The sequence below is a fragment of the Chiloscyllium punctatum genome, chromosome 6, assembly GCF_047496795.1.
Source record: "Chiloscyllium punctatum isolate Juve2018m chromosome 6, sChiPun1.3, whole genome shotgun sequence".
Taxonomy (NCBI): domain Eukaryota; kingdom Metazoa; phylum Chordata; class Chondrichthyes; order Orectolobiformes; family Hemiscylliidae; genus Chiloscyllium; species Chiloscyllium punctatum.
This window is the reverse complement of record NC_092744.1, coordinates 12,657,622-12,682,762: the sequence shown is the minus strand read 5'-3', so window position 1 is coordinate 12,682,762 and position 25,141 is coordinate 12,657,622. Positions and strand designations below refer to the sequence as shown.

General features: G+C 46.3%; 1 protein-coding gene across 1 annotated transcript in view; it reads right to left on the bottom strand.

Moving 5' to 3' along the window:
• Window positions 1-9,675: 9,675 nt before the first annotated feature.
• LOC140478717 (glycogenin-1-like) overlaps window positions 9,676-25,141 on the bottom strand; it is an 85,523-nt gene continuing 70,057 nt past the window's right edge. The window contains exons 6-7 of the mRNA XM_072572021.1: window positions 15,586-15,808; window positions 9,676-10,548 (exon numbers count right to left, since the gene is read on the bottom strand). Of these exons, the coding sequence (XP_072428122.1) occupies window positions 10,384-10,548; window positions 15,586-15,808 (388 nt within the window). The 3' untranslated portion in view covers window positions 9,676-10,383. The remainder of the gene's footprint in view (window positions 10,549-15,585; window positions 15,809-25,141) is intronic.

The following is a 25,141-nucleotide window of genomic DNA, read 5'->3' as shown; positions in this document are numbered from 1 at the left end:
GGAGAGGCCACTTTTGGAATACTGTGTACCCTGCTAGAGGAAGGATATTGAACTGGAGAGCATTCAGAAAGAGGTTACCAGGACTGGAAGGTTTGAGTTATATGGAGAGGCTGGGACTATTTTCACTGGAGTATCAGAAGCTGAGGGATGACCTTGTGGAGATTTATAAAATCATGAAGGACATAGATAAGGTGAATAGCAAAGGTCTTTTCCCTATGGTAAGGGAATTCAAAAATAGACAACGTATTTTTAAGGTTAGAGGAGAAAGATCTAAAAGGGATCTGAGGGATTACTTTTTCACACAGACGGTGGTTCATATGTGAAATGAACTGTCAGAGGAAGGGTAGCTGTGGGTACAGTTAAAACATTTAAAAGACATTTAGACAGATTTGGAGGCCCAAACATAGGCAAATGGGACTAGTTTAGTTCGGGAAACCTGTTCAGCATTGACAAATTGTTCTGAAGGGTCTGTTTTCATGCTGTATGACTCTATCAGCCATGAACCTATTGAATGGCAGAGCAGGAGTGATAGGCTGAATGGCCTACTCAAGCTTCTCGTCCTTAGAATATGCAAAGTGTTCCTTCTGTGAGTGTTCTGAAGAAGGGTCACTGGACACCAAACGTTTGCTGTTCTCTCCACAGATGCAGCTGGACCTGCTGAGTTTTTCCAGCAATTTCTGATTTTGTTTCTTCTGTACTTGTTTCTACATCACATGTCCTTTAGACTAGGAGATAGTGAGGACTGCAGATGCTGGAGAAGTCAGAGCCAATAAAATGTGGCACTGGAGAAAGCACAGCAGGTCAGGCAGCATCTGAAGAGTAAGAGAGTTAACATTTTGTGCATAAGCTCTTCATCAGGAATGAGGAGAGGGAAAGGGGGCTGAGAGACAAATGGAGGGGGGGAGGGGTGTGCGCTGGGGAGGAAGTAGGTGGAATGGCAATAGGTGGGCGAAGGTAGGAGGTGATTGTGATAGGCCGGTGGGAAGTGTGGAGTGGATAGGTGGGAAGGCAGATGGACAGTGGGTTGGACCTGGAGTGGGGTGGGGAGATTTGGAAACTGGTGAAGTCAATGTTGAGGCCATGTGGTTGTAGGCTTCTGAGGCAGAAGATGAGGTGTTGTTCCTCCAATTTGCGGGTGGCCTGTAGGTGATGGAGAGGTCCAGAATGGACATGTCATCGGGGGAGTTGAAATGGATGGTGACAGGAAGGTGGGGTTGGTTGGTACGTATGGACCAGACATGTTCCCTGAACCATTCCCTGAGTCCTTTCTACTAGCCCTGTCTTAAAAGCAGTAGTGGTACCATGCCTGACTGTTATGAAGGCAAAAGATCAGCAGATAACACCACTCCCTCAAGACTTTCCACTTTATTTTTAGCATCTGAGTTGTTCTGCCAAACTATTACACAAGTACATCCTGAGAACATTAGAAATGTATTCCAGTTAGTATCGTTTAAATGCTGGCAGCCTCAGCTCAGTCAGCTGATTGCAAATGGCATTCTCTCAATTCCATCCACCACCCCCATGTTGGCAGTATTGCACGTCACCATCCAACTGAGAAAAACAATGTCGAACGTCTTGCTTCCAGCCTTTCTTGCTATTAACTGCAATTGATCCCTTTAGCCGAACACTTCCAGGAACTGTGGTTCCATCGGAGATGTTATTTTTGGTAAAGTCTCAGTTGAAAAGCTATAAAGCAACTTGGATAGCCAATCATTAAGAATGCCCAGCTTAAAAGTTGGGTATTGAGGCTCTTTGTGACCCATTGAATAGATACAACAGCCGTTTGTTCCATCTCAAATGAAAAGTTTTTAAAGGAATATTAATGAACCAGACCTTTTTAAAATGAATGTCAGTGAGAGACTCAGTAATAGGGACCAGGACAACTAAGTCTCAGTTCCAGATTTTGTATGAATTGAATTTGAGTTTCATCAGTTGGTAAGGTGGAATTTGAACGCACGATCCAAATAGTATAGCCTATGGTTCTATTTGGTGACATTACTATCATGTCACTGTCCCTCCGCAATTGAAATGTCATGTCAAATTTGGTGACTGCACATGCCATTCTAAAAATGGTAGATGCATTTCAAATTTCAGGAATGTGAAGGAAGTACTAGGATACTGGTCTCAGCATTTTGAATAGTATTCCAACCTTTATATAGGATTTAAGTTTCACGGTGAAGGTTTTTTTTTAAAAGTGTAGCACAGAGAGGAAACTGGGGCAGGTACAAACTTAGGAATGAGATTTCTCAGAATCGTAGAGATGTACAGCACGGAAAAAGGCCTTTCGGTCCAACTCATCAATGCCGACCAGATATCCTAAATTAATCTCGCCCCATTTGCCAGCACTTGGCCCATATCCCTCTAAACCCTTCCTATTCATATACCTATCCAGGTGCCTTTTACATGTTGTAATTGTACCAGCCTCCACCACTTCATCTGGCAGCTCATTCCATACACCTACCACCCTTTGCATGAAAAAGCTGTCCCTTAGGTCCCTTTTATATCTTTCCCCTCTCACCATAAACCTATGCCCTCTAGTTCTTAACTCCCCACCCCAGGGAAAAGACTTTGTCCACTTACCCTATCCATGCCTCTCATGTTTCTTCACCTAGAAGGTGGTGAGCATGTGGAATTCTCTGCCACGGAAAGCGACTAAAGACGCAACAGTCAATGAACTTTAGAGTTCGAATCCCTACAGTGTGGAAACAGGCCCTTCGGCCCAACAAGTCCACATGGACCATCCAAAGAGTAACTCTCCCAGACCCATTCCCCTATATTTACCCCTGACTAATGCACCTAGCCTATACATCCTTGAACACTATGGGCAATTTACCTGACCTGCACATCTTTGGACTGTGGGAGGAAACTAGAACAGCCGGAGGAAACCCACGCAGACACGGGGAGAATGTGCAAATTCCACACAGATAGTCACATGAGGCTAGAATCGAACCCAAGTCCCTGGCGCTGTGAAGCAGCAGTGCTAACCACTGAGTCACTGTGCTGCCCTAAGAATGCTTTTAAGAAAGATATATTTTTTAGGACTAAAGGAAATCAAAAAACAGAAAACAGGAACAGGATACTGAGTTGGATGATCAACTATGATCATTTTGAATGGTGGAGTAGGCTGGAAAGGCTGAATGGCCTACTCGTATTTTCTACGTTTCTAAACTTTGAGGCAAATTCAGTAGTAGATGGTTGTTCAATTTTGTTACTTACTCTTTTATGGGATGTGGCATTGTTGGCCAGACCGGTACTTGTTGCCTGTCCCTAACTGATGAGCAAACTGTACTGAATGGAGTGTTTTGCTCGGCCATTTCAGAGGCTGTTAAGAGTAAACCACTAGTTACAGGTCTGGAGTCACATGTATGCCAGCGCAGGCAAGGAGGCCTGAACTCCACACAGTTCACAAAACTCCACAAAAGAGGGGGGTGTGTGGCTTTGCTTGTCAAAGATAGTATTACAGCGATGGATAGGAAGATGGACGAAGATTTGCCATCTGAGGTAGTTTGGGTTGAGGTTAGGAATAGGAGAGGTGAGGTCACCCTGTTAGGAGTCTTTTACAGGCCTCCTAATAGTCCTAGAATCGTTGAAGAAAGGATTGCGAAGATGATTCAGGAGAAGAGTGACAGTAATAGGGTGATTGTTATGGGAGACTTTAACTTTCCTGATATTGATTGGGAAAGCTATAGCTCAAGTTCGTTAGATGGGTCAGTGTTTGTGCAATGTGTGCAGGAGAGCTTCCTGACACAATATGTAGATAAGCCAACAAGAGGTGAGGCCATACTGGATTTGGTTCTGGGTAACGAACCAGGCTAGGTATTAGAACTAGAGGTAGGTGAGCACTTTGGGGACAGTGACCACAATTTGGTGATTTTTACTCTAGTGATGGAGAGGGATAAGTGTGTACTACAGGGCAAGAGTTATAGCTGGGGGCAGGGAAATTATGATGCGTTGAGGCATGACTTAGGATGTGTGGATTGGAAAAGTAGATTCCAAGGCAAGAGCGTAATTGATATGTGGAACTTGTTCAAGGAGCAACTATTGAGTGTCCTTGATAAGTACGTACCTATCAGGCAGGGAGGAAAGGGTCGTGTGAGGGAGCCGTGGTTTAATAAGGAGTTGGAATCCCTTGTTAAATGGAAGAGGGCGACCTTTGTAAAGATGAGGCGTGAAGGTTCAATAGGGGCGATTGAGAGTTATAAGGTAGCCCGGAAGGACCTGAAGAGAGAGCTAAGAGCAGCAAGGAGGGGACATGAAAGGTCCTTAGTTGGTAGGATTAGGGAAAACCCTAAGGCTTTCTATAGGTATGTTAGGAATAAAAGAATGACTAGGGTAGGAATAGGTCCAATCAAGGATAGTAATGGGAAGTTGCGTGTGGAGGCTGAAGAGATTGGGGAGGCACTGAATGAATACTTTTCGTCAGTATTCACTCAGGAACAGGACATTGTTGTTGATATGAATACTGAGGCATGAATAAGTAGAATGGATGGCTTTGAGATATGTAGAGAAGAGGTGTTGGAAATTCTGGCAGGGTGAAAATAGATAAGTCCCCTGGGCCTGATGGCATTTATCCTAGGATTCTCTGGGAAGCAAGGGAGGAGATTGCAGAGCCATTGGCCTTGATTTTTGTGTCCTCTTTGTCTACAGGAGTAGTGCCAGAGGACGGGAGGCTAGCAAACGTGGTTCCCTTGTTCAAGAAGGGGAGTAGGGATAATCCTAGTAACTATAGGCCAGTGAGTCTCACTTCTGTTGTGGGCAAAGTCTTAGAGAGAATTGTAAAGGATAGGATTTATGCACATCTGGATAAGAATGATGTGATCAAGGATAGTCAGCATGGTTTTGTGAAGGGCAGGTCGTGCCTCACAAACCTTATTGAATTCTTTGAGAAGGTGACTAAGGAGGTAGATGAGGGGAAAGCGGTAGATGTGGTATATATGGATTTTAGTAAGGCCTTTGATAAGGTCCCCCATGGTAGGCTACTGCAGAAAATACAGAGATATGGCATTGAGGGTGAGTTGGAGGTTTGGATTAGGAATTGGCTGGCTGGAAGAAGACAGAGGGTAGTAGTTGATGGCGAAGGTTCATCTTGGAGTGCCGTCACTAGCGGTGTTCCGCAAGGATCTGTTTTGGGACCATTGCTGTTTGTCATTTTTATAAATGACCTGGAGGAAGGGTTAGAAGGTTGGGTGAGCAAGTTTGCAGATGATACGAAGGTCGGAGGAGTTGTAGACAGTGAGGAAGGATATGGCAGGTTACAGCGGGATATAGAGAAGCTGCAGAGCTGGGCAGAAAGGTGGCAAATGGAGTTCAATGTAGCTAAGTGTGAGGTGATTCACTTTGGTAAGAGTAATAAAAAGATGGATTACTGGGCTAATGGTAGACTACTTGGTAGTGTGGAAGAGCAGAGGGATCTTGGTGTCCATGTACACAGATCTCTGAAAGTTGCCACCCAGGTAAATAGTGCAGTGAAGAAGGCATATGGCGTACTGGCTTTTATTGGTAGAGGAATTGAGTTCCGGAGTCCTGAGGTCATGCTGCAGTTGTATAAGACTCTGGTGTGGCCGCATCTGGAATATTGTGTGCAGTTTTGGTCGCCATACTATAGGAAGGATGTGGAGGCACTGGAACGGGTGCAGAAGAAGTTTACCAGGATGTTGCCTGGTATGGTAGGAAGATCCTATGAGGAAAGGCTGAGGCACTTGGGGTTGTTTTCATTGGAGAAAAGAAGGTTTAGGGGTGACTTGACAGAGGTGTACAAGATGATTAGGGGGTTAGATAGGGTTGACAGTGAGAACCTTTTTCCACGTATGGAGTCAGCGATTACAAGGGGGCATAGCTTTAAATTAAGGGGGGGTAGATATAGGACTGATGTTAGGGGTAGGTTCTTCACTTAGCGAGTCGTAAGTTCATGGAATGCCCTGCCAGTAGCAGTAGTGGACTCTCCCTCTTTATGGGTATTTAAGCGGGCATTGGATAGGTATATGGAGGATAGTGGGTTAGTGTAGGTTAGGTGGGCTTTGATCGGTGCAACATCGAGGGCCGAAGGGCCTGTACTGCGCTGTATTCTTCTATGTTCTAACTCTTTACTTAAGGGGCATCAGGGTACCAGGTGGTTTGTTTTATGGCAACTAATGGTAGTTTCATGGTCACCATTACCGTGGCATGTTTTCGATTCCAGCGTAATTAATTGATTAATTATTTGGGATTTGAACCATCGACCACAGACTTTGTTTTAAGAGCAAACAACACAGTAAGGTCAAAAATGTTGTTATGTCAAGAAGGATGAAGCTATTAAACATGATGATTGGAGCATGGGGTCAATACTATATTGATTCATTCATGGGATGTAATACACGCCATCATTTATTACCCATCCCTAATTTCTGGACCGTTAAGCGTCAAGCACATTGCGGTGGGTCTGGAATCACATGTAGGCCAGACGAGGGAACGCAATCTAGGTAAAATCAATGACTGCAGATGCTGGAAACCAGATTCTGGATTAGTGGTGCTGGAAGGGCACAGCAGTTCAGGCAGCATCCGAGGAGCAGTAAAATCGACGTTTCGGGCAAAAGCCCTTCATCAGGAATACAGGCAGTGAGCCTGAAGTGTGGAGAGATAGGCTAGAGGAGGGTGGGGGTGGGGAGAAAGTAGCATAGAGTGCAATAGGTGAGTGGGGGAGGGGATGAAGATGATAGGTCAGGGAGGAGGGTGGAGTGGATAGGTGGAAAAGAAGATAGGCAGGTAGGACAAGTCAAGGGGACAGTGCTGAGTTGGAAGTATGGAACTAGGGTGAGGTGGGGGAAGGGGAAATGAGGAAAGTGTTGAAGTCCACATTGATGCCCTGGAGTTGAAGTGTTTCGAGGCGGAAGATGAGGCGTTCTTCCTCCAGGCGTCTGGTGGTGAGGGAGTGGCGGTGAAGGAGTCCCTTCCCCTGCCACCGCAGGAACTGCAAAACCCACACCCACACCTCCTCCCTCACCTCCATCCAAGGCCCTAAAGGAGCCTTCCACATCCAACAAAGTTTTACCCGCACATCCACTAATATCATTTATTGTATCCGTTGCTCCCGATGCTCCTGTACATTGGGGAGACTGGACGCCTCCTCGCAGAGCGCTTTAGGGAACATCTCCGAGACACCCGCACCAATCAACCACACCACCCTGTGGCCCAACATTTCAACTCCCCTCCCACTCTGCCGAGGACATGGAGGTCCTGGGCCTCCTTCAACACCGCTCCCTCACCACCAGACGCCTGGAGGAAGAACGCCTCATCTTCCGCCTCGGAACACTTCAACCCCAGGGCATCAATTTTGATTTCAACAGTTTCCTATTTCCCCTTCCCCCACCTCACCCTAGTTCCTAGCTCAGCACTGTCCTGATGACTTGTCCGGACTTGTCCTACCTGCCTATCTCCTTTTCCACCTATCCACTCCACCCTCTCCTCCCTGACCTATCACCTTCATCCCCTCCCCCACTCACCCATTGTACTCTATGCTACTTTCTCCCCACCCCCACCCTCCTCTAGCTTATCTCTCCACGCTTCAGGCTCTCTGCCTTTATTCCTGATGAATAAGGCAGATTTTACTGCTCCTCGGATGCTGCCTGAACTGTTGTGCTCTTCCAGCACCACTAATCCAGAATAGGGAACGCAATCTGCCAACTGTACTTGAACTGTGAAGAAGACAGTGTGAAACTTCAAAGGCACATTGACAAGTTGGTGAACTATGCAGGAAGATCGCAGATAAGGTTCAATGCAGAGAACATAGAATATAAACAATACAACATACCCTTCGGCCCTCGATGCTACACCAACCTGTGAACTATTCTCAGTTCGACCCCCTACCCTATTCCCAAATCATCCATGTGCTTATCTAAGGATTGTTTAAATCTCCCTAATGTGGCTGAGTTAACTACATTAGCAGGTAGGGCATTCCACACCCTTACCATTGTCTGAGTAAAGAACCTGCCTCTGATATCTGTCTTAAATCCATCACCCCACAATTTGTTATGCCCTCTCGTACAAGCTGACGGCATCATCCTAGGAAAAAGGCTTTCACTGTCTACCCTATCTAATCCTCGGATCATCTTGTATGTCTCTATCAAATCCCCTCTTAGCCGCCTTCTTGCCAATGAGAACAGAAGTTGGTCAGAAGAACATTCAAAGACAATATAAAATAGGGAGGTACTATTCTACATGGGGGGCAGGAGCAGAGGGAGCTGGGTGTAAATGTGCACAGATCATTGAAGGAGGCAGGACAGGTGAAGAGAGCAGTTAATAAAGCATTTAGTTCTCCAGCTTTATTAGTAAGGGCTTTACAGTACAAGTACAAAGAGGTGATATTGAACTTGTAAAAGTACTCATCAGATTTGAGCTAAATTATTGTGTACAATTCGAGACACACATAGAATCCTTACAATGTGGAAGCTGGCCATGTGGTCCAGTGAACCCGCACTGACCCTCTCAAACACATCCCACCCACACCCATCCCCCTACACCATTCCTGTGACAGTGCATTTTCCATGGTCAATCCACCTACCCTGCACATCTTCAGAGTGTGGGAGGAAACCCACACAGACACAGGGCGAGTGCAAACTTCACATAGACAATCGCCCGAGGGTGAATTGAACCTGGGTCCCTTGCGCTGTGAGGCAGCAGTGCTAAACACTGAACCACGCGTGGTATGAAAAATGTGACTGCATTGAAGAGTGTGCAGAAGGAAATGAGAAACTTCAATTCTGGGTACAGATTGAAGATGTTGAGAGACTGGAATAGGCTGGGTTTGTTTTCCTTGGAGCAGAGGCTGAGGGGAAATCTGTTAGAGGTATACAACATTATGACAGGCACAGACACAATGAATTGTGAGAAACATTTCCTCACAACAGACGTGCCTAAGGCCAGAGGGCATTAATTGAAGGTGAGGAGTAAATAGTTTGGAGGGGATTTGAGCAAAGAATTTTTCATCCAGCGGGTGACAGATTGTGCTGCCTGAGAGGGTGATGGAGGCAAGTACCATTGCAACTTAAGTTGAGCACTTTTCTATCTTCTGAGTGCTTTTCTGTGGGTGGCACGGTGGCACAGTGGTTAGCACTGCTGCCTCACAGCGCCAGAGACCTGGGTTCAATTCCCGCCTCAGGCGACTGACTGTGTGGAGTTTACACATTCTCCCCATGTCTGCGTGGGTTTCCTCCGGGTGCTCCGGTTTCCTCCCACAGTCACAAAGATGTGCAGGTCAGGTGAATTGGCCATGCTAAATTGCCCATAGTGTTAGGTAAGGGGTAAATGTAGGGGTATGGGTGGGTTGCGCTTCGGCGGGTCGGTGTGGACTTGTTGGGCCGAAGGGCCTGTTTCCACACTGTAAATAACCTAATCACTTAAACACTAGGGCATTGTAGGCTATAGACCAAGCGCAGGTAAATGGGATTAGTAAACTTGGGTGTTTGTTGCTTGGCATAGGCATGGTGGGTCAAAGGGCCTCCTTCTATACTGTATGACTCTAAGGACATTAGCCCTGAGATCATGAAAGGCGGTTATATAAATGTTTGTTTTTTTGTTTTTTGCATCCATTCTGCAGCTTTGAAACATTGCTGATGGAGATCTGAAACTTAATGCAGTAGTGTTGGGAAAGTGAGATAATTAAACCCACTGGAAGATGTATTAAAAAAATAAATTCAACAATTTCAAACCAATAAGTTTATTTCATGGGTAAAGTGCTATGAGGCACATAGAAATTGATGGTCAGCAGGTTAATCACAACACGAATACCAGAACAGGTTGAAAAAGTCTTCAATTCTATGTACCATTGTTTTAAGGTACTGGTTATGTACAGTTTGCAGAAATTCAATCCCTAGGTTTTATCTTTTACCATCAAAGATAGAAATTACTTTTTTTTCTCACAATGGAAAAAAGGAGTACAGTATGTCCTTTGTAAAGCCATGGGTGCTGGTGTTCGGGGGAGGCAGTAGTTTATTGGCTTTCATGCATGTGAAGCTACTTAAAACATCTGTAAAATACTGCGAGCACTGTTAAACCCAGTGTCTATAACACAGTTCAAAAGTTTAATTAAGTCTGTTTTACTAAGTTAAGCAAAAAGCCTTCTGGAGGAACATTACAGTAGTAGGCAGTATGTCAATGTGCAAAGTATTGAATACTGGGAAGAGATTTACTTCAGGTGTCTGAAAGATGATGTTTACTGGTCTCTCTGCCACATTCTTACTACAGACACTCATCACTGAGGTGACAGCCTGATAGCAACACCCCTTTCAAACTATGCCACTAACAGGTTAGGTACAAACCAGCCATGCACTGAACTCCAACCTAGATGCTTGTAGACCTTCTGTATTCAGTCCTCGCTGGTAACCACGTGGGGCTTTCAGTCACCTGCTGTTAGTTCAAGTAAGCATCTAGCTTCTTTTGGATGTTCTGGAAGGAATCTACTCCCATGTAATCAGCTTGACCCTGTTCCCATTTCTTCCTGCGTTCATCTGAGGAGACCACTTCATCAGGCGGGGTGATTGAAAGCTGGGAGACAGCCTCACTGAACTTATCCTCCTGTAAGTTTTCAAAATGAGAAAGGTTTACCATAAGCTTTAAACCTCTGCAAAGGCACATCGGAACATCTTTGTAAATGATTTTAATTGCGATTAAAACTTTGAATTATATAACACGAGGATGCATCAGCTAATTTACGCTTCTTTCCATATCTGATCAGCAATCTACTTTTGCACTGATCATTATTAAGCAATAAACAAAATGCAAACAGAAAAATCTCCCATGCATGTGTCAGGAGCTGACCCATCGTTTTTTTAACTAAGAAGTCACATACTTCACTCGCACAATCTTTAAACAACACTTACGTCAATACTATTGAGTTAGCAAAGGTTTTCCCTGATAAAAAAGTTAATTAACCAAGAAACAAAAAGTTGAATGAGAACTGATTGTAGGGACAGGGACCTTTGAAGTTGAGCATACCTTCCTACAGAATGACAGGCCACAAGTGAAAGCCAGTGCATAGACCAAGCATGACAGCTGAAAGGTTGCCAGACATATTTGTGAAGACAGAGAAAAAGAGTCAATGTGGGAACTTTCACACATCAGTTTACTGCATACAACAATGGCTTCTCATCTCGACCGCCTTCCAGAGTTCCGACAAACCGTGAATTTAAGACCGAAGCAACGGCCGAATGTTGAGGGAGCCGGCTCAGAGCCGCAGGTCTGAATTTTACTGGTGGGACCGGGTTGAGAAAATGATTTTGCACGTCAGGCGTCATTGAACCGCGCTGGTGGGGAAGCGAACGCTGAAGGATCGTTCCCATTTCCCGAGGAGGGTGGCGTATACCCTCTGCCTCCCATTCGGTCAGGGCTAGAGGAACGGATGGGGGGGTTGTGGGGAGCGGGATGTGTGCTGGAAGGCGATGCGAGGGGAGGGTGGGTACACAATCGCGTCAACAGCACCTCTGACATTTTCTCAAGGTATCAAAGGGGCACCCTGGCTTCCAAACCAAAAAGAAAAAGTGACTTTTTTCTTCAGGGTTTTCTCAATTTTTTTGTGAGCAGCCACCTTTAAGGACCCACTGGTCTGATGGCCTATGGTCTGATCAACCCAGGTGGAACATGCTTGGGTGCAAGTTCCATCTACTTGCACCCAAATTTCAATTAGGGAGCTCTGTCTAGCTACAGATTTGCAGCTTTTGGAGCTGCCCTTATTCCTGTTTCAGGTGCCTTGGCTGCTTTTGCTTTTACAGGCTTACCTGAATATTGTCATCAGGTGGGTATTCAGCTTCCAAGGGGTAATATCCCACCCATGGACCCACGCACACACGTATTTCATCCCTCATCCAACGTGGTATTCCAACTCTGGCCACCAGTTTTACAGAAGTTGGACATTTGCCCCAATTCTGATTTAGGTTTATAAAAAAAAACAGAGAGGGTTGCAGGAGTTGTTGCTTCAACATCTCGCCTGATGAAGCAAATGTCTAGGGCCCAAATGGTCAGCCCAAGCCAAGACTGCAGTGTGCCCTTTTGTATTCCTAACTTAGTTGGAAGGATACACATTTCTGAATGACAAAGAGCAGAGATCAAGAAGCAGGCAGAAACTGGGCTGGTCATTTTTTTTCTCGTTGTCCTGAATGACGAACGAAGTGAGAACTGAGTCCCAAATCATCCCTTTACAAGCCTAAACATAATAAAGTAGAAGTCACCATTTCATTCCCACACAGTCCTTTGGGAGTAATTTATTCAATTAAGGACAATGCTTCCCAAACTAAGACACACACTCGCCTTGGGAATACCCCTGTTTGGAAGAGAAATTGCCTAGATATTTTTCTGAACAACCTCTTCAGAGATGTACCCTCTGGAGCAGATGGGACTTGAACCCAGTTTCTTGGCTTAGAGGTAGGGACACTACCACAAGAGCTCTATCTGAGAGAAATTGTCTCAAGTCTTATCAATTTTTCCCCTCATTTTTAGCTCATTATTTTTCCATTGAGTGCATGTGTAAGTGGAGTGAAGACAGTTAGCATGATTCCTGGTGGACGTTGGCTCAGTTTGGTGTGTTTTTCTCCAAATGCATAGGCATGGCCTAGGGACAGACTGCTGGGGGAATGTGGTAATCAACAACCCCTTATCTCTGTCTCTCTCTCCTCGCATGGGTCAGAAATCTCAATGGAGGACTCAACCGTTTCCAAACTACAGGGAGCTGGCAGGGTCCTGTGGTACAATGGTAATGCCCCTGCTTCTGGGCTAGTAGGTCCAGGGTTCAAGTCCCACCTACCTTCCAGGTAGATGATAACATGTCTAAACAGGTTAATTAAAATTGGGGTATATATGTGAAGAGATCATTGAAGATGGTAGAGGAAACCAGTTGCACATACAGTGCTCTTGACTTTATAGAGTGCAAGAGCAAGGAGGTGATGTTGATCTTGTATGAGAAACCCATTAGAGCTCTTCTGGAGTGTTGAGGGTGCTGCGTTACAGGGAAGATGAGAACGCAGTGGTTTACAACAATAGTTCCAGGAGTGAGAGGCTTCAGTGATAAGGCTAGTTTGAAGCAGGGACTGTTCTCCCTGGAACGAAGAAGACCGCACAGGGACTGAAAGAGGTTCTCAAAATTTTGAGCAGGCTGGCAGAGTAGGTAGGGAGAAGCTGTTCTCGCATGTAAAAGACAAAAGAATGAGAGGACATAGATGTAAAGGGATGGGCGAAAGAAGCAAGGGTGATGTGACAAAAATAACATTTTCACACAGCGAGTAGTTTGGATATGGAAATGTGCTGGTGGCAATTGTGGTATACCAGAGAGTATTTGATAGTTATTTGGATTGAAATGGTGTACAGGGATATGAGGGAGATTGGTTCTTAGGGGTAGGTATGATGGACTGAATGGCCTCTTGCTGTGCCATAATAATTCTGTGATTCTGGGCCTGCTGCCTTCAAGATTCCAGTCCTGCTGATCTGCATAAAGACACTGGGAGGCTCTAGTCAGGCTGGGAGGGTTCTGGGCCCATGTGATACAGGACAAAAAAAAACACCAATTTAACCCATAGTGTTCAAGGGGTGGTACGGTGGTTAGCACTGCTGCCTCACAGCACCAGGGACCTGGGCGCCATTCCAGCATTGGGTGCCTGTCTGTGTGGAGTTTGCATATTCTCCCTGTGTCTGCGTGGGTTTCCTCCCACAGTCCAAAGATGTGCAGGTTAGCTGGACTGGCCATGTTAAATCGCCCACAGTGTCCAGGAATGTACAGGTTGGATGGATTAACCATGGGAAATGGTTACAGGGATGGGCTGGGTCAGGGTGGGATGCTCTTCAGAGGGTTAGTATGGACTTTACGGCTGTAGGGCCTGTTTCCACGCTGTAGGGATTCTAATTCCAAGGCTTTGATACCTTTTGTCTGAACATTAACTTTTGATATCACAGAATCAGAAAATTTCAGATGTCATTGAAATTTCCGTTTTCTATAAATGTGTGCATGCATTGTCGTGATGGAAAAAATAATTCAGCAGATTTCTGTGCACAGCCAACTCAATAATCTGATTGCAAATTCAAACAGGAAGATTGCAAACACATAAAACGTGAAACATAAAGAAAAATACTCCAACAGTGTTCAATCCACACAGAGGAAAGGTGACAAGGAAATGGGATGCGAGTTGTGGAGGGAGAGTTTGATATGGGCTGATCAAATCCTGGCCAAAATGATGGCTTTTGAAAACACTTTGAAAGAAGAGGAGACTGGTGGGCACGCAGAAGTAGGTCAGGGAGATCGTGGAGAAACTATCACATCTGTCCAAAGATGTGCAAGTTAGGTAGATTGGCTGTGCCAAAATGCCCATAGTGTCCAGGGATGTGCCAGGAAGCTGGATGACTGATGGGAAATGTAGGGTTACAGGATTAGGGTGAAGTGAGTGGGATGCCCTTCAGAAGGTTGGTGTGAACTTGATGGGCCGAATGACCTTGTCCCACACTGTAGGGGATCCTGTGATTCTATCAATGGCTGGTGAGGGAAAGTGAGAGAACCACCTGGAGAGAGAAAAGACACCATGGGGTGGACAATGACAAAGGAGGTCATTTAAGACTGAGGGCATTGTCGAGAAAATGTGCAGAAAGACCACAAGGAATTTGATGAGTGGTTTCTATTAAAGATGATGTAGGACTGAGGCCAGTGTACACCAATAATGGATAAATGAGAGGTGCTGTAACCATGGTTTGGGCAGGCTGGGGATTGTGACATTGTGACAAGTCTTTGAGGTAATGGGAAGTGGGGAAAAAAACTGTTTTATCAGCAGGTGTGGCAATGCTGCATTGGTGGAAATACAATGGTGGGGTGAGGGTTGTTTGTACACCCCCAGCAAGGGGTTAAAGCATGGGATTTTTAGACAAATATAGAAATTGCTGGAAAAGCTCAACAGCTCTGGCACAATCTGTGGAGAGAAATCACAATTAATGTTTCGGGTCATAGTGTCATAGACATACACAGCACAGAAACAGACCCTTCGGCCCAACTTGTCCATGCTGACCAAAACTTCTAACCTAATATAGTCCCATTTGCCAGCACTTGGCCCATATCCCTCTGAACTCTTCCTATTCATATAACCATCCAGATGCCTGTCGAGTGACCCGTCCTCAGAACTCACTCCACCTGAATCATTAACTCTGATTTCTCTCCACAGATGCTGCCAGAGCTGCTGAGCTTTTCCTGCAATTTCTGTATTGTCTCTGATTTATAACACCCGCATTTGTTTCAGCTTTTTCGTTTAGTATGATATTTGTACCCTGGTGGAGTGACACGAGCCAATGGTAGCTCTGGAAAAAACAGTAAGCAACGGGAAAAAATTGGCAACCTCTGAACAAGACCATTCGCTTAGAGGATAAATATATGCATTCGTTTAATTAATTTATTGACCAAAAATTATTTCAGCAGGAAGAGTTTCTTCCTCAGGAAGATATCTACAAGTCACATTGTTAAATGGGGCCAATTCTTTTAGAGCCACTTGTCTACATGTTAGTTGATCTCCAACATGTCAAAAATTTCCCATCCAACTTGCCTGTCAGTACTTCAGCATGCTTAAGTCTACATTTCCCGATGCAACATACCTCCTGCGCGCCAGAACTAGTCTCCTTTGAGATACCGTGCTCTGTAAGCAGTGGCAAGACTGATGTCGTGAAGATGTCCCACCAAAGGTTGAGGAACCCAGGGTGCATAATGGTGGAATAATCGTCACTATCTCGTGTCACACATCTTGTCGTTGGATCGTAGGAGTAGTCCCAAGGTTTGACCTTGCCAAGGAAGTGCACCACTTTGGAATCAGCACCATACCTGGAATTCCACATATTTAACACCATTAATGTTCCCGTCTCAATCATCATTAAAATAAATATCGTAGCTCTTCTATGTTAAGGCTCATTGTGAGTCAAAGCAAATGCTTTTCATAAACATAGGAAAATTAAACCAGATTATGGAGATTCCACCAGGTCACACAGAATATGATCTCAGCACTGTGTAATGCATAGAGTGGATAGACGAAACATAGATAATGTTTGGCCTTCAAGCCTGCTTCCCCATTCAATACAATCATGGCTGATTATCCAACACAGTATCTGCTCCTGCTTTCTCTCTGATGATAATGCACAAGGCAGAATAAGAATCAAATAGATCATGTAAAGGAGTGCACTAAGGAGAGGGCATTAGAGCACTGAATATGCCTTCAAGAAAGACGATGCAACATAATGTACAGCGATAGGCACCATACAGTGTTATTCTACAGTGCAATGCCATTTCATCAATGTCCTATGAGTTAAGGCCAAAGCTAAAAATCACACAACACCAGGTTATAGACTACACTACAGATTCAAAAACACCAGCCAGACTACAGATTCAAAAACACCAGCAACAGTTCTCCTTCAAGATCCTCCGTTCCACGCTTGCAGCAATGCGCCGGCACCTAACCTCTCTACAGTCAGCCCTGCCTCAGCTGAGGGCCACACTCTCTCAGAATTGCAAAGAACCCTCTCTGTACTACATCCTCAGGAGAATTCATACTCTCAACAAACAGTATTTCAATTCCATCTCAAACATCAAAAACTGTAAGTACAACAAACTTTTATCTACCCACCTCCATAACCAGCGCTCCTCAAACATTCCAGAAGATTCCCCTGGCCTCACAATCTACTCAGATGCCATGAGCCATGCGGCTGATGCAGCTGCCACCCCCACACTGATTGATGATGTCACTTCTGCCCCCATCATGGCCACTCCCACAACCACTTCCACCCCTCACAATTCCTCATGCATCACACATGACATCACTTCTGCCCCTCACATCATCGCTGATGCCACATGCTCAGTGACTTCCGCCACCCCATGCCGTGGTCACCACCACTTTTGCCCACACCAGCGCCACTCACCTGCATTCTGCTGACATGCCCCCCACAGACCCCACTGTCACTATCCCCACCCCCCAGAGCCCCGAGGGGAACACTCCCCCTGCTCATGACTCCACCCCCATTCCCCCCACCATCACACCCACTCCAGTTACAGGTTCTGCCCCCACTCCCAGCTCCACACCCACACCAGATCCCAGCTCCCAGCCCTGCCGAGTTTTCACCATCTCCCCAGACCTCCCCCTCACTGAGGACAAACGATCAGTCCTCAGCAAAGGACTCACCTTCATCCCCCTCCGTCCACGCATCAATGAATTTAATACACGACGTGACATTGAACAATTCTTCCGTCGCCTCCGCCTCCAAGCTTACTTTCACAATCAGGATTCCCGCCAACCTTCCGAGGACCCCTTCGCCCTCCTCCAACACACTGCATCCACCTGGACACCCCGCGCTGGCCTATTACCTGCCCTCGACCTCTTCATTTCCAACTGCCGCCGGGACATTAACCACCTCAACCTGTCTACCTCCCTCCCCCACTCCAACCTCTTACCCTCACAACGCGCAGCCCTCCAATCCCTCTGCTCCAATCCCAAACTCACCATCAAGCCAGCGGATAAAGGGGGCGCAGTGGTAGTCTGGCGCACTGACCTCTACACCGCTGAAGCCAAACGCCAACTCGAGGACACCTCTTCCTACTGCCCCCTCGATCATGACCCCACCCCCCATCACCAAATCATCATCTCCCAGCCATACAGAACCTCATCACCTCAGGAGATCTCCCACCCACAGCTTCCAACCTCATAGTCCGGGAACCTCCTTCCCAAGATCCACAAGCCTGACCACCCTGGCCGACCCATTGTCTCAGCATGCTCCTGCCCCACTGAACTCATCTCTACCTACCTCGACACTGTCCCATCCCCCCCAGTCCAGGAACTCCCCACATATGTTCGAGACACCACCCACGCCCTCCACCTCCTCCAAGACTTCCGTTTCCCCGGCCCCCAATGCCTCATCTTCACCATGGATATCCAATCCCTCTACACCTCCATCTGCCATGACCAGGGCCTCCAAGCCCTCCGTATTTTCCTCTCCAGACATCCCCAACAGTACCCTATCGCCGACACTCTTATTCGTTTGGCCGAACTGGTTCTCACCCTTAACAATTTCTCCTTTGAATCCTCCCACTTCCTCCAGACCAAAGGGGTAGCCAGGGGCACATGTATGGGCCCCAGCTATGCCTGTCTCTTTGTTAGCTACGTAGAGCAGTTGATCTTCCGTAATTACACTGGCACCACTCCCCACCTCTTCCTCCGCTACATTGATGACAGCATTGGCGCCACCTCGTGCTCCCGCGAAGAGGTTGAGCAATTCATCAACTTCATCAACACATTCCACCCTGACCTTAAATTTACCTGGACCATCTCTGACACCTCGCTCCCCTTCCTGGACCTCTCCATCTCCATTAATGACGACCGACTTGACACTGACATCTTTTACAAACCCACTGACTCCCACAGCTACCTGGATTACACCTCTTCCCACCCTACCTCTCGCAATAATGCCATCCCGTATTCCCAATTTCTCCGCCTCCGCTGGATCTGCTCCCAGGAGGACCAGTTCCACCACAGAACACACCAGATGGCCTCCTTCTTTAGAGACCGCAATTTCCCTTCCCACGTGGTTAAAGATGCCCTCCAACGCATCTCGTCCACATCCCGCACCTCCGCCCTCAGATCCCACCCCTCCAACCGTAACAAGGACAGAACGCCCCTGGTGCTCACCTTCCACCCTACCAACCTTCGCATCAACCAAATCATCCGCCGTCATTTCTGCCACATCCAAACAGACCCCACCACCAGGAATATATTTCCCTCCCCACCACTTTCCGCCTTCCGCAAAGACCGTTCCCACCGTGACTACCTGGTCAGGTCCACGCCCCCCTACAACCGACCCTCCCATCCTGGCACTTTCCCCTGCCACCGCAGGAACTGCAAAACCTGTGCCCAAACCTCCTCCCTCACCTCCATCCAAGGCCCTAAAGGAGCCTTCCACATCCATCAAAGTTTTACCTGGACATCCACTAATATCATTTATTGTATCCGTTGCTCCCGATGTGGTCTCCTCTACATTGGGGAGACTGGGCACCTCCTAGCAGAGCGCTTTAGGGAAATCTCCGAGACACCCGCACCAATCAACCACTCCGCCCCGTGGCCCAACATTTCAACTCCCCCTCCCACTCTGCCGAGGACATGGAGGTCCTGGGCCTCCTTCACCGCCGCTCCCTCACCACCAGATGCCTAGAGGAAGAACACCTCATCTTCCGCCTCGGAACACTTCAACCCCAGGGCATCAATGTGGACTTCAACAGATTCCTCATTTCCCCTTCCCCCATCTCACCCTAGTTCTAAACTTCCAGCTCAGCACTGTCCCCATGACTTGTCCGGACTTGTCCTACCTGCCTATCTTCTTTTCCACCTATCCACTCCACCCTCTCCTCCCTGACCTATCACCTTCATCCCCTCCCCCACTCACCCATTGTATTCTATGCTACTTTCTCCCCACCCCCACCTTCCTCTAGCTTATCTCTCCACACTTCAGGCTCACTGCCTTTATTCCAGATGAAGGGCTTTTGCCTGAAATGTCGATTTCGAAGCTCCTTGGATGCTGCCTGAACTGCTGTGCTCTTCCAGCACCACTAATCCAGAACCAGGTTCTCGCCCAACAGGTTTAATTGGAAGCAGACTAGCTTTCGGAGCGTCGCTCTTTCATCCAGGCGATAGTCTTCATCAGGTGAGTTAAGGCCAGCATCTACATTGTATAAGTAATGGGCTTTGAACCCAGCAACAAAAGCCAGGCCCGAGTGCCTGCGGTAACTGGAGAGGTTGGTGTACAGATGTCACTGATCACAAACCACTTCAACTGGCCCCGAAATCACACCACTTTCCCTGGTCGCGTTGGCTTTGAGCGTAGCCACCGACACGTTTTCCACCGTGGAAATACTAAAGCCTCTCAGTATCAGATATGAGATCACTCACAGTAATAACCTCGACAAATTAGTAACATTGTCAGTGTGTCAGTTTATCAAGGCATTTTAGTTATCCCTTAAGTACAAGAAGGAATAAAAGGTAAAAGGTAAAGTTACCATAATCCTACCTGCACCATAAGGCTGCTCTCTCATTAGAGGAAGAGGACTGGTGGTGTTTTAACCTGAGGGTCACCATGCCTCAGGCAAGAGGAGAGGTTGAGATAGACAGTCCTTCATGGTAACCAGAAGGTCATACAGAAATCAAACACTTGACATTACTCTGACTCGTAAAACAGCCATCTGGCCAACTGAGCAGGAGAAATAACTCATTCTACTAAGGAGGTTCAAATCAAAATCTAAGCATTGCTCCAGACAATCGTCTTGAGCACTCTCTCTGAGGAATACCTTCCTCCTGGAACACAGTTCAAGTAAAGGGCACCAGAGACATGTCCTGGCCCTCAGGCCAGGGAGAGGAATTATGAGAGCAGGTGTTTCTCCTGTTTCACCAGCCCCTTGTTTATCCTTGTCCCACCCGACTCCCTTTAACCTTCCTCATTCACTTCAGAATTAGCAATAGGGATGGACATATCTTTTGTTCTCCCCCACCGAGTCTTCCTAAGATTTTCTCAAGGGCTACTTTTGATGTTCGGGGTCTACTTTTCCATGCTCACTAACTCATTTATTGCAATCAAGTAGTGACCACATCTGTTGACATATGAGTTAACTGGGCTCACAAAGAACCAGAATTAGAATAATTCATCACTATCCTCAATAACTGCCTTAATAAACTGTAAGACCTCAAGACCAGAAGACAGAGGGGCGGAAGTAAGCCATTTGGCCCACTGTTCAGATTGTACAGGACATTGGTGAGGCCTCTTCTGGAATACTGTGTCCTGTTCTGTTCGCCCAGTTATAGGAAGAATATTATTAAGCTGGAGAGGGTTCAGAAGACATTTATCAGGATGTTGCCAGGTATGGAAGGTGTGAATTATAAAGAAAGGCTGGATAGGCTGGGAGTTTTTACATTGGAGCGTAGGAGGTTGAGAGGCAACATGATAGAAGTCTATAAAATTATGAGAGGTATAGATAAAGTTAATGGTAGCTGTATTTTCCCTACGAAGGGGGATTTTAAAACTAAGGGATACATTTTTAAGGTGAGAGGAGAAAGATTTAGAAAAGACATAAGAGGCAATTGCTTTACACAGAGGATGGTTTACGATTGGATTGAACTTCCTGAGGAAGTGATGGTTGCGGGTACAATTACAATGTTTAAAAGACATTTGGGTAGATACATGAATAGGAAAGGGTTGGAGGGATACGGGCCAGGGGCAGGCAGGTGGGACTAGTTTAGTTTGGAATTATGTTCAGCATGGACTGGTTGGAGCGAAGGGTCTGTTTCTGTGCTGCATGACTCTTATGACTCTGCTTCACCAATGAACAAGACCATGGCTGATTTGATAAAACGTCGAGTCTACTTTCCTACCTTTTATCCATCACCCTTGATTCTCTCCCTGATTAAAAAACATGACTACCTCAGCCTTGTATCTCCTTAGTGACCCAACCTCCACAGCCTTTTGTGGTAAAGACCTCCACCCCCTAAAAGAAAAGAACTCTGCATATCTGTCTTAAATGGGCGACCCTTTTACTCTGAGGTTACGCCCTCTGGTCCTAGACTATCCCACAAAGGGAAATAAACTCTTCTCCTGCACCTCGGATGTTGCCTGACCTACTACACTTTTCGTCTTCGTATAGCCCCCTAAGAATCTTACAACATTCAATAAGTTTGCCTCTCATTCTTCTAAACTCCAGTGAGTACAAACTTACTCAACCTTTCTTCGTAAAACAATACCTATTTACCTGAGATCAACCCAGTGAACCATCTCTGCACTGCCTGTACACCTTTCCTTCAATAAGGGGACTAAAACTGTTCACAGTGTTCCAGCTACAGTCGACCTAACATTTTATGTATAGGATCAGCAAGACATTCCTATTGTGTACTCCACTAAGGGGAGGCAATGACCTTTGGTATTGTTACTGGACTGTTAATCCAAGACCTGGGTATTGCCCTGGGGACCCAGGTTCAAATCCTGCCATGGCAGAATGGTGGAATGTGAATTCAATTAATATTGGGAATTAAGAGTCTAATGGTGACCATGCCAGGAAAAACCCATCTGGTTCACTAGTGTCCTTTAGGGAAGGAAACTGACATCATTACATTCTATCCTCGAGTCACATCAGACCCACAGCAATCTGGTTGACTCTTAACTATCCTCTGGGCAATTAGGGATGGGCAATAAATGCTGGCCTAGGCAGCAAGAACCTCATCCCATGAATGAATTTTAAAAGAAAATTCTCTTTGCAATAAGACCAACATTCCATTTGCCTTTCCTACTCCCTGCTGAACTTGGATGTTAACTTTTTGTGACTCATGTACCAGTTTCCCCCAAATTCCTCTGTGTTGCAATTTTCTGCAGTCTTTCCACATTTAAATAATATTCAGTTTATCTGTTTTTCCTGCCAAAGTGCACAACCTTACATTTTACCACATTACCTTCCATCTGCCTGTTTTTTGCCCACGTACTTATCCTATCCATATCCATTTGGAGACCTCAGAGTGATTCTCACCACTTGCCTTCCTGCCTGGATTCATGTCACAACTCAAATCATTAACTGCCTGTAACCACAGTATGTAAATTAGCACAAACAACAGGCAGAAGAACCAAAAGTTTTTGTTTCAAAATAACTGACACTTCCACATGCTAAAAGCCATTACCATAACCACACAGCTCATGACCAATGAATTTCCATTATGTATGGAAGATACTAACCAGGCAGCTCCTAACCTTTGCAATGCAGCCTAGATCACAATCTCAGAGTTACATTTAACAATCCGCAATGTACATTACAACTGCATCCAGTACATTCTCCACTCCCTACCACCCATCGGGTAAATTCTAATCCCATGCATCCTTAAGCTAGAGATTCCACATTAATCGGCAAGGAATTCACTACCTCAGGAATTTACAGTTTTCCTGGCTCTCAGGTTGGAAGAGTAGTTTCTTAAAACTGTTTCATTTAAAATTGTTCACTCTCTTTACATACCTCCTTCCTAATACCCTGACTTTCCTCCCTCGTACCAAACCTTAGCAGTCTCCCTAGATCTCACTCTCCTTCTTACAGTCTCCTCCTCTTCTGTCTTGCAACATCTTCTCAATTCCTGCAGTCTTCCTTTTTCTTTCCACACCCAACCCTTACAGTGTCCTGTGTGTGTCTCTCTCTCTCTGTTCATTCCTAATCCTTAGCTATCCCATCTCTCCATCTTTCCCCTCCTGTGACCTACCCCTTTCTCTGTCTTCCCAACCACTGCAGACTCCTAATTCCAGATATTTATTGAATTTAAATTCCAGAATCTGCCATGGCAGGATTTGAACCCGGGTACCAGAAAGTTATCTGGGTCTCCGAATTACTAAGGCAAAAGTAAGGACTGCAGATGCTGGAAACCAGAGTTTAGATCAGAGTGGTGCTGGAAAAGCACAGCAGGTCAGGCAGCATCCGTGGAGCAGGAATATCGACGTTTCAGGCAAAAGCCCTTCATCAGGGTTTGTAAAACCCACCAACTCCCACAGCTACCTGGATTACACCTTTTCCTACTTCACCTGGACCATCTCTGACACCTCCCTCCCCTTCCTGGACCTCTCCATCTCCATTAATGATGACCGACTTGACACTGACATTTTATATAAACCCACCGACTCCCACAGCGACCTGGATTACACCTCTTCCCACGCATTCCTGACGAAGGGCTTTTGCCCGAAATGTCGATTTTCCTGCTCCTCGATTGTTGCCTGACCTGCTGCGCTTTTCCAGCACCACTCTAATCTAAACTCCTAATTAGTAGTCCACTGGCAATACCACTAGGCCATCGAACACCTATGTCACAAGATTGAGCCTGTGATTGAAGGAGTAGCTCCTTAGAGGTTCTACCTGCAGCTCCTACTGATCTTCCCGGGTATTTTAGGGGCAAATTTGCCCTCTGCTCCTGTGTGTTCTGAGGGCTGATATGTAATCATTGAGCCCAAGCTCCCTCAGAGCTGAATGAAAAAAATGGGAGACACAAGAAGTAGAACAGCCATGGGTCTATACTTGAGCTGTTCAGATCTATATTTGCGAGAGTTTAGAAGAATAAGAGGAGAATGAATTGCGGTAAATAAGAGGGGACTGACAAAGGAGGTCAGTTGGCAGAGCAGATGGTTCCCCTCTGGGCAACCGAGAATGAGAGATCATAGTTTTAGGTGAAGGGGTGGAAGATTGAAATCAGAGATGGGGAGAAATTACTTCTCTCAAAGGGTTGTGAATCTGTGGAATTCACTAACCTGGTGGATGCCAGGGCACTGAACAAATTTAAGGAGAGGATAGACAGGTTTTTAATGAATAATCAAAGAACTCCTACAGTGTAGAAACAGGCCATTTGACCCATCAGGTCCACAGTGACCCTCTGAAGCATCCCAACCAGACCCATTCCAACTTATCCCTGTAGCCCTGCCTTTCCCATGGCCAATTCACCCTAACCTTCATATCCATGTACTGTGGGAGGAAACCAGAGCATCTGGAAGAAACCCACACAGATACGGCGAGAATGTGCAAATTCCAGTCACCCGAGGGTGGAACCGAACCTGGGTCCCCTGCGCTATGAGCAGCAGTGCTAACCACTGAGCCACCGTGCCACCTATTGATGGGTTAAAGGGTGATGGGGGACAGGCAGAAAAATGGAGTCTAGGCCAAGATGAGATCAGCCATGATTAGGTTTTGAGGGGCTGAATGTCCTCCTGTTCCCAGACTGTGTATTATCAAATCCCCAAGGGGTAGAGGTTCCATCTTGCAAGAGTTGTAGCCAACTACAATCTGTAGCTCTGGGCAGCAGCACCAGGAAGCCTTGGCTGCTGCCGAAGGGACAAGCAACACCATGAAGACCAAGGTATTTTATGTGGGGCGGGACTTGGAGGTTGTGGAAAGGGGAAGGAAGCAGGACTGTGGCTCTCACAATTCTCCCTCTCACTGTATCCAGTCACTGGTTTACTCGAGCTGAGGTCTTCTTATTTTATTTAACTGATTTTTCCTAATCATCCTGGTCAGAAATCTTGTTAAACACCTCTGGAGGAGGTGGGGCTTAAACCCAGACCTCCTGGTCCAGGGATAGGGACTGTGCCGCAAGAGACAACCCTTGGGGTCTGCTTTAAGTTT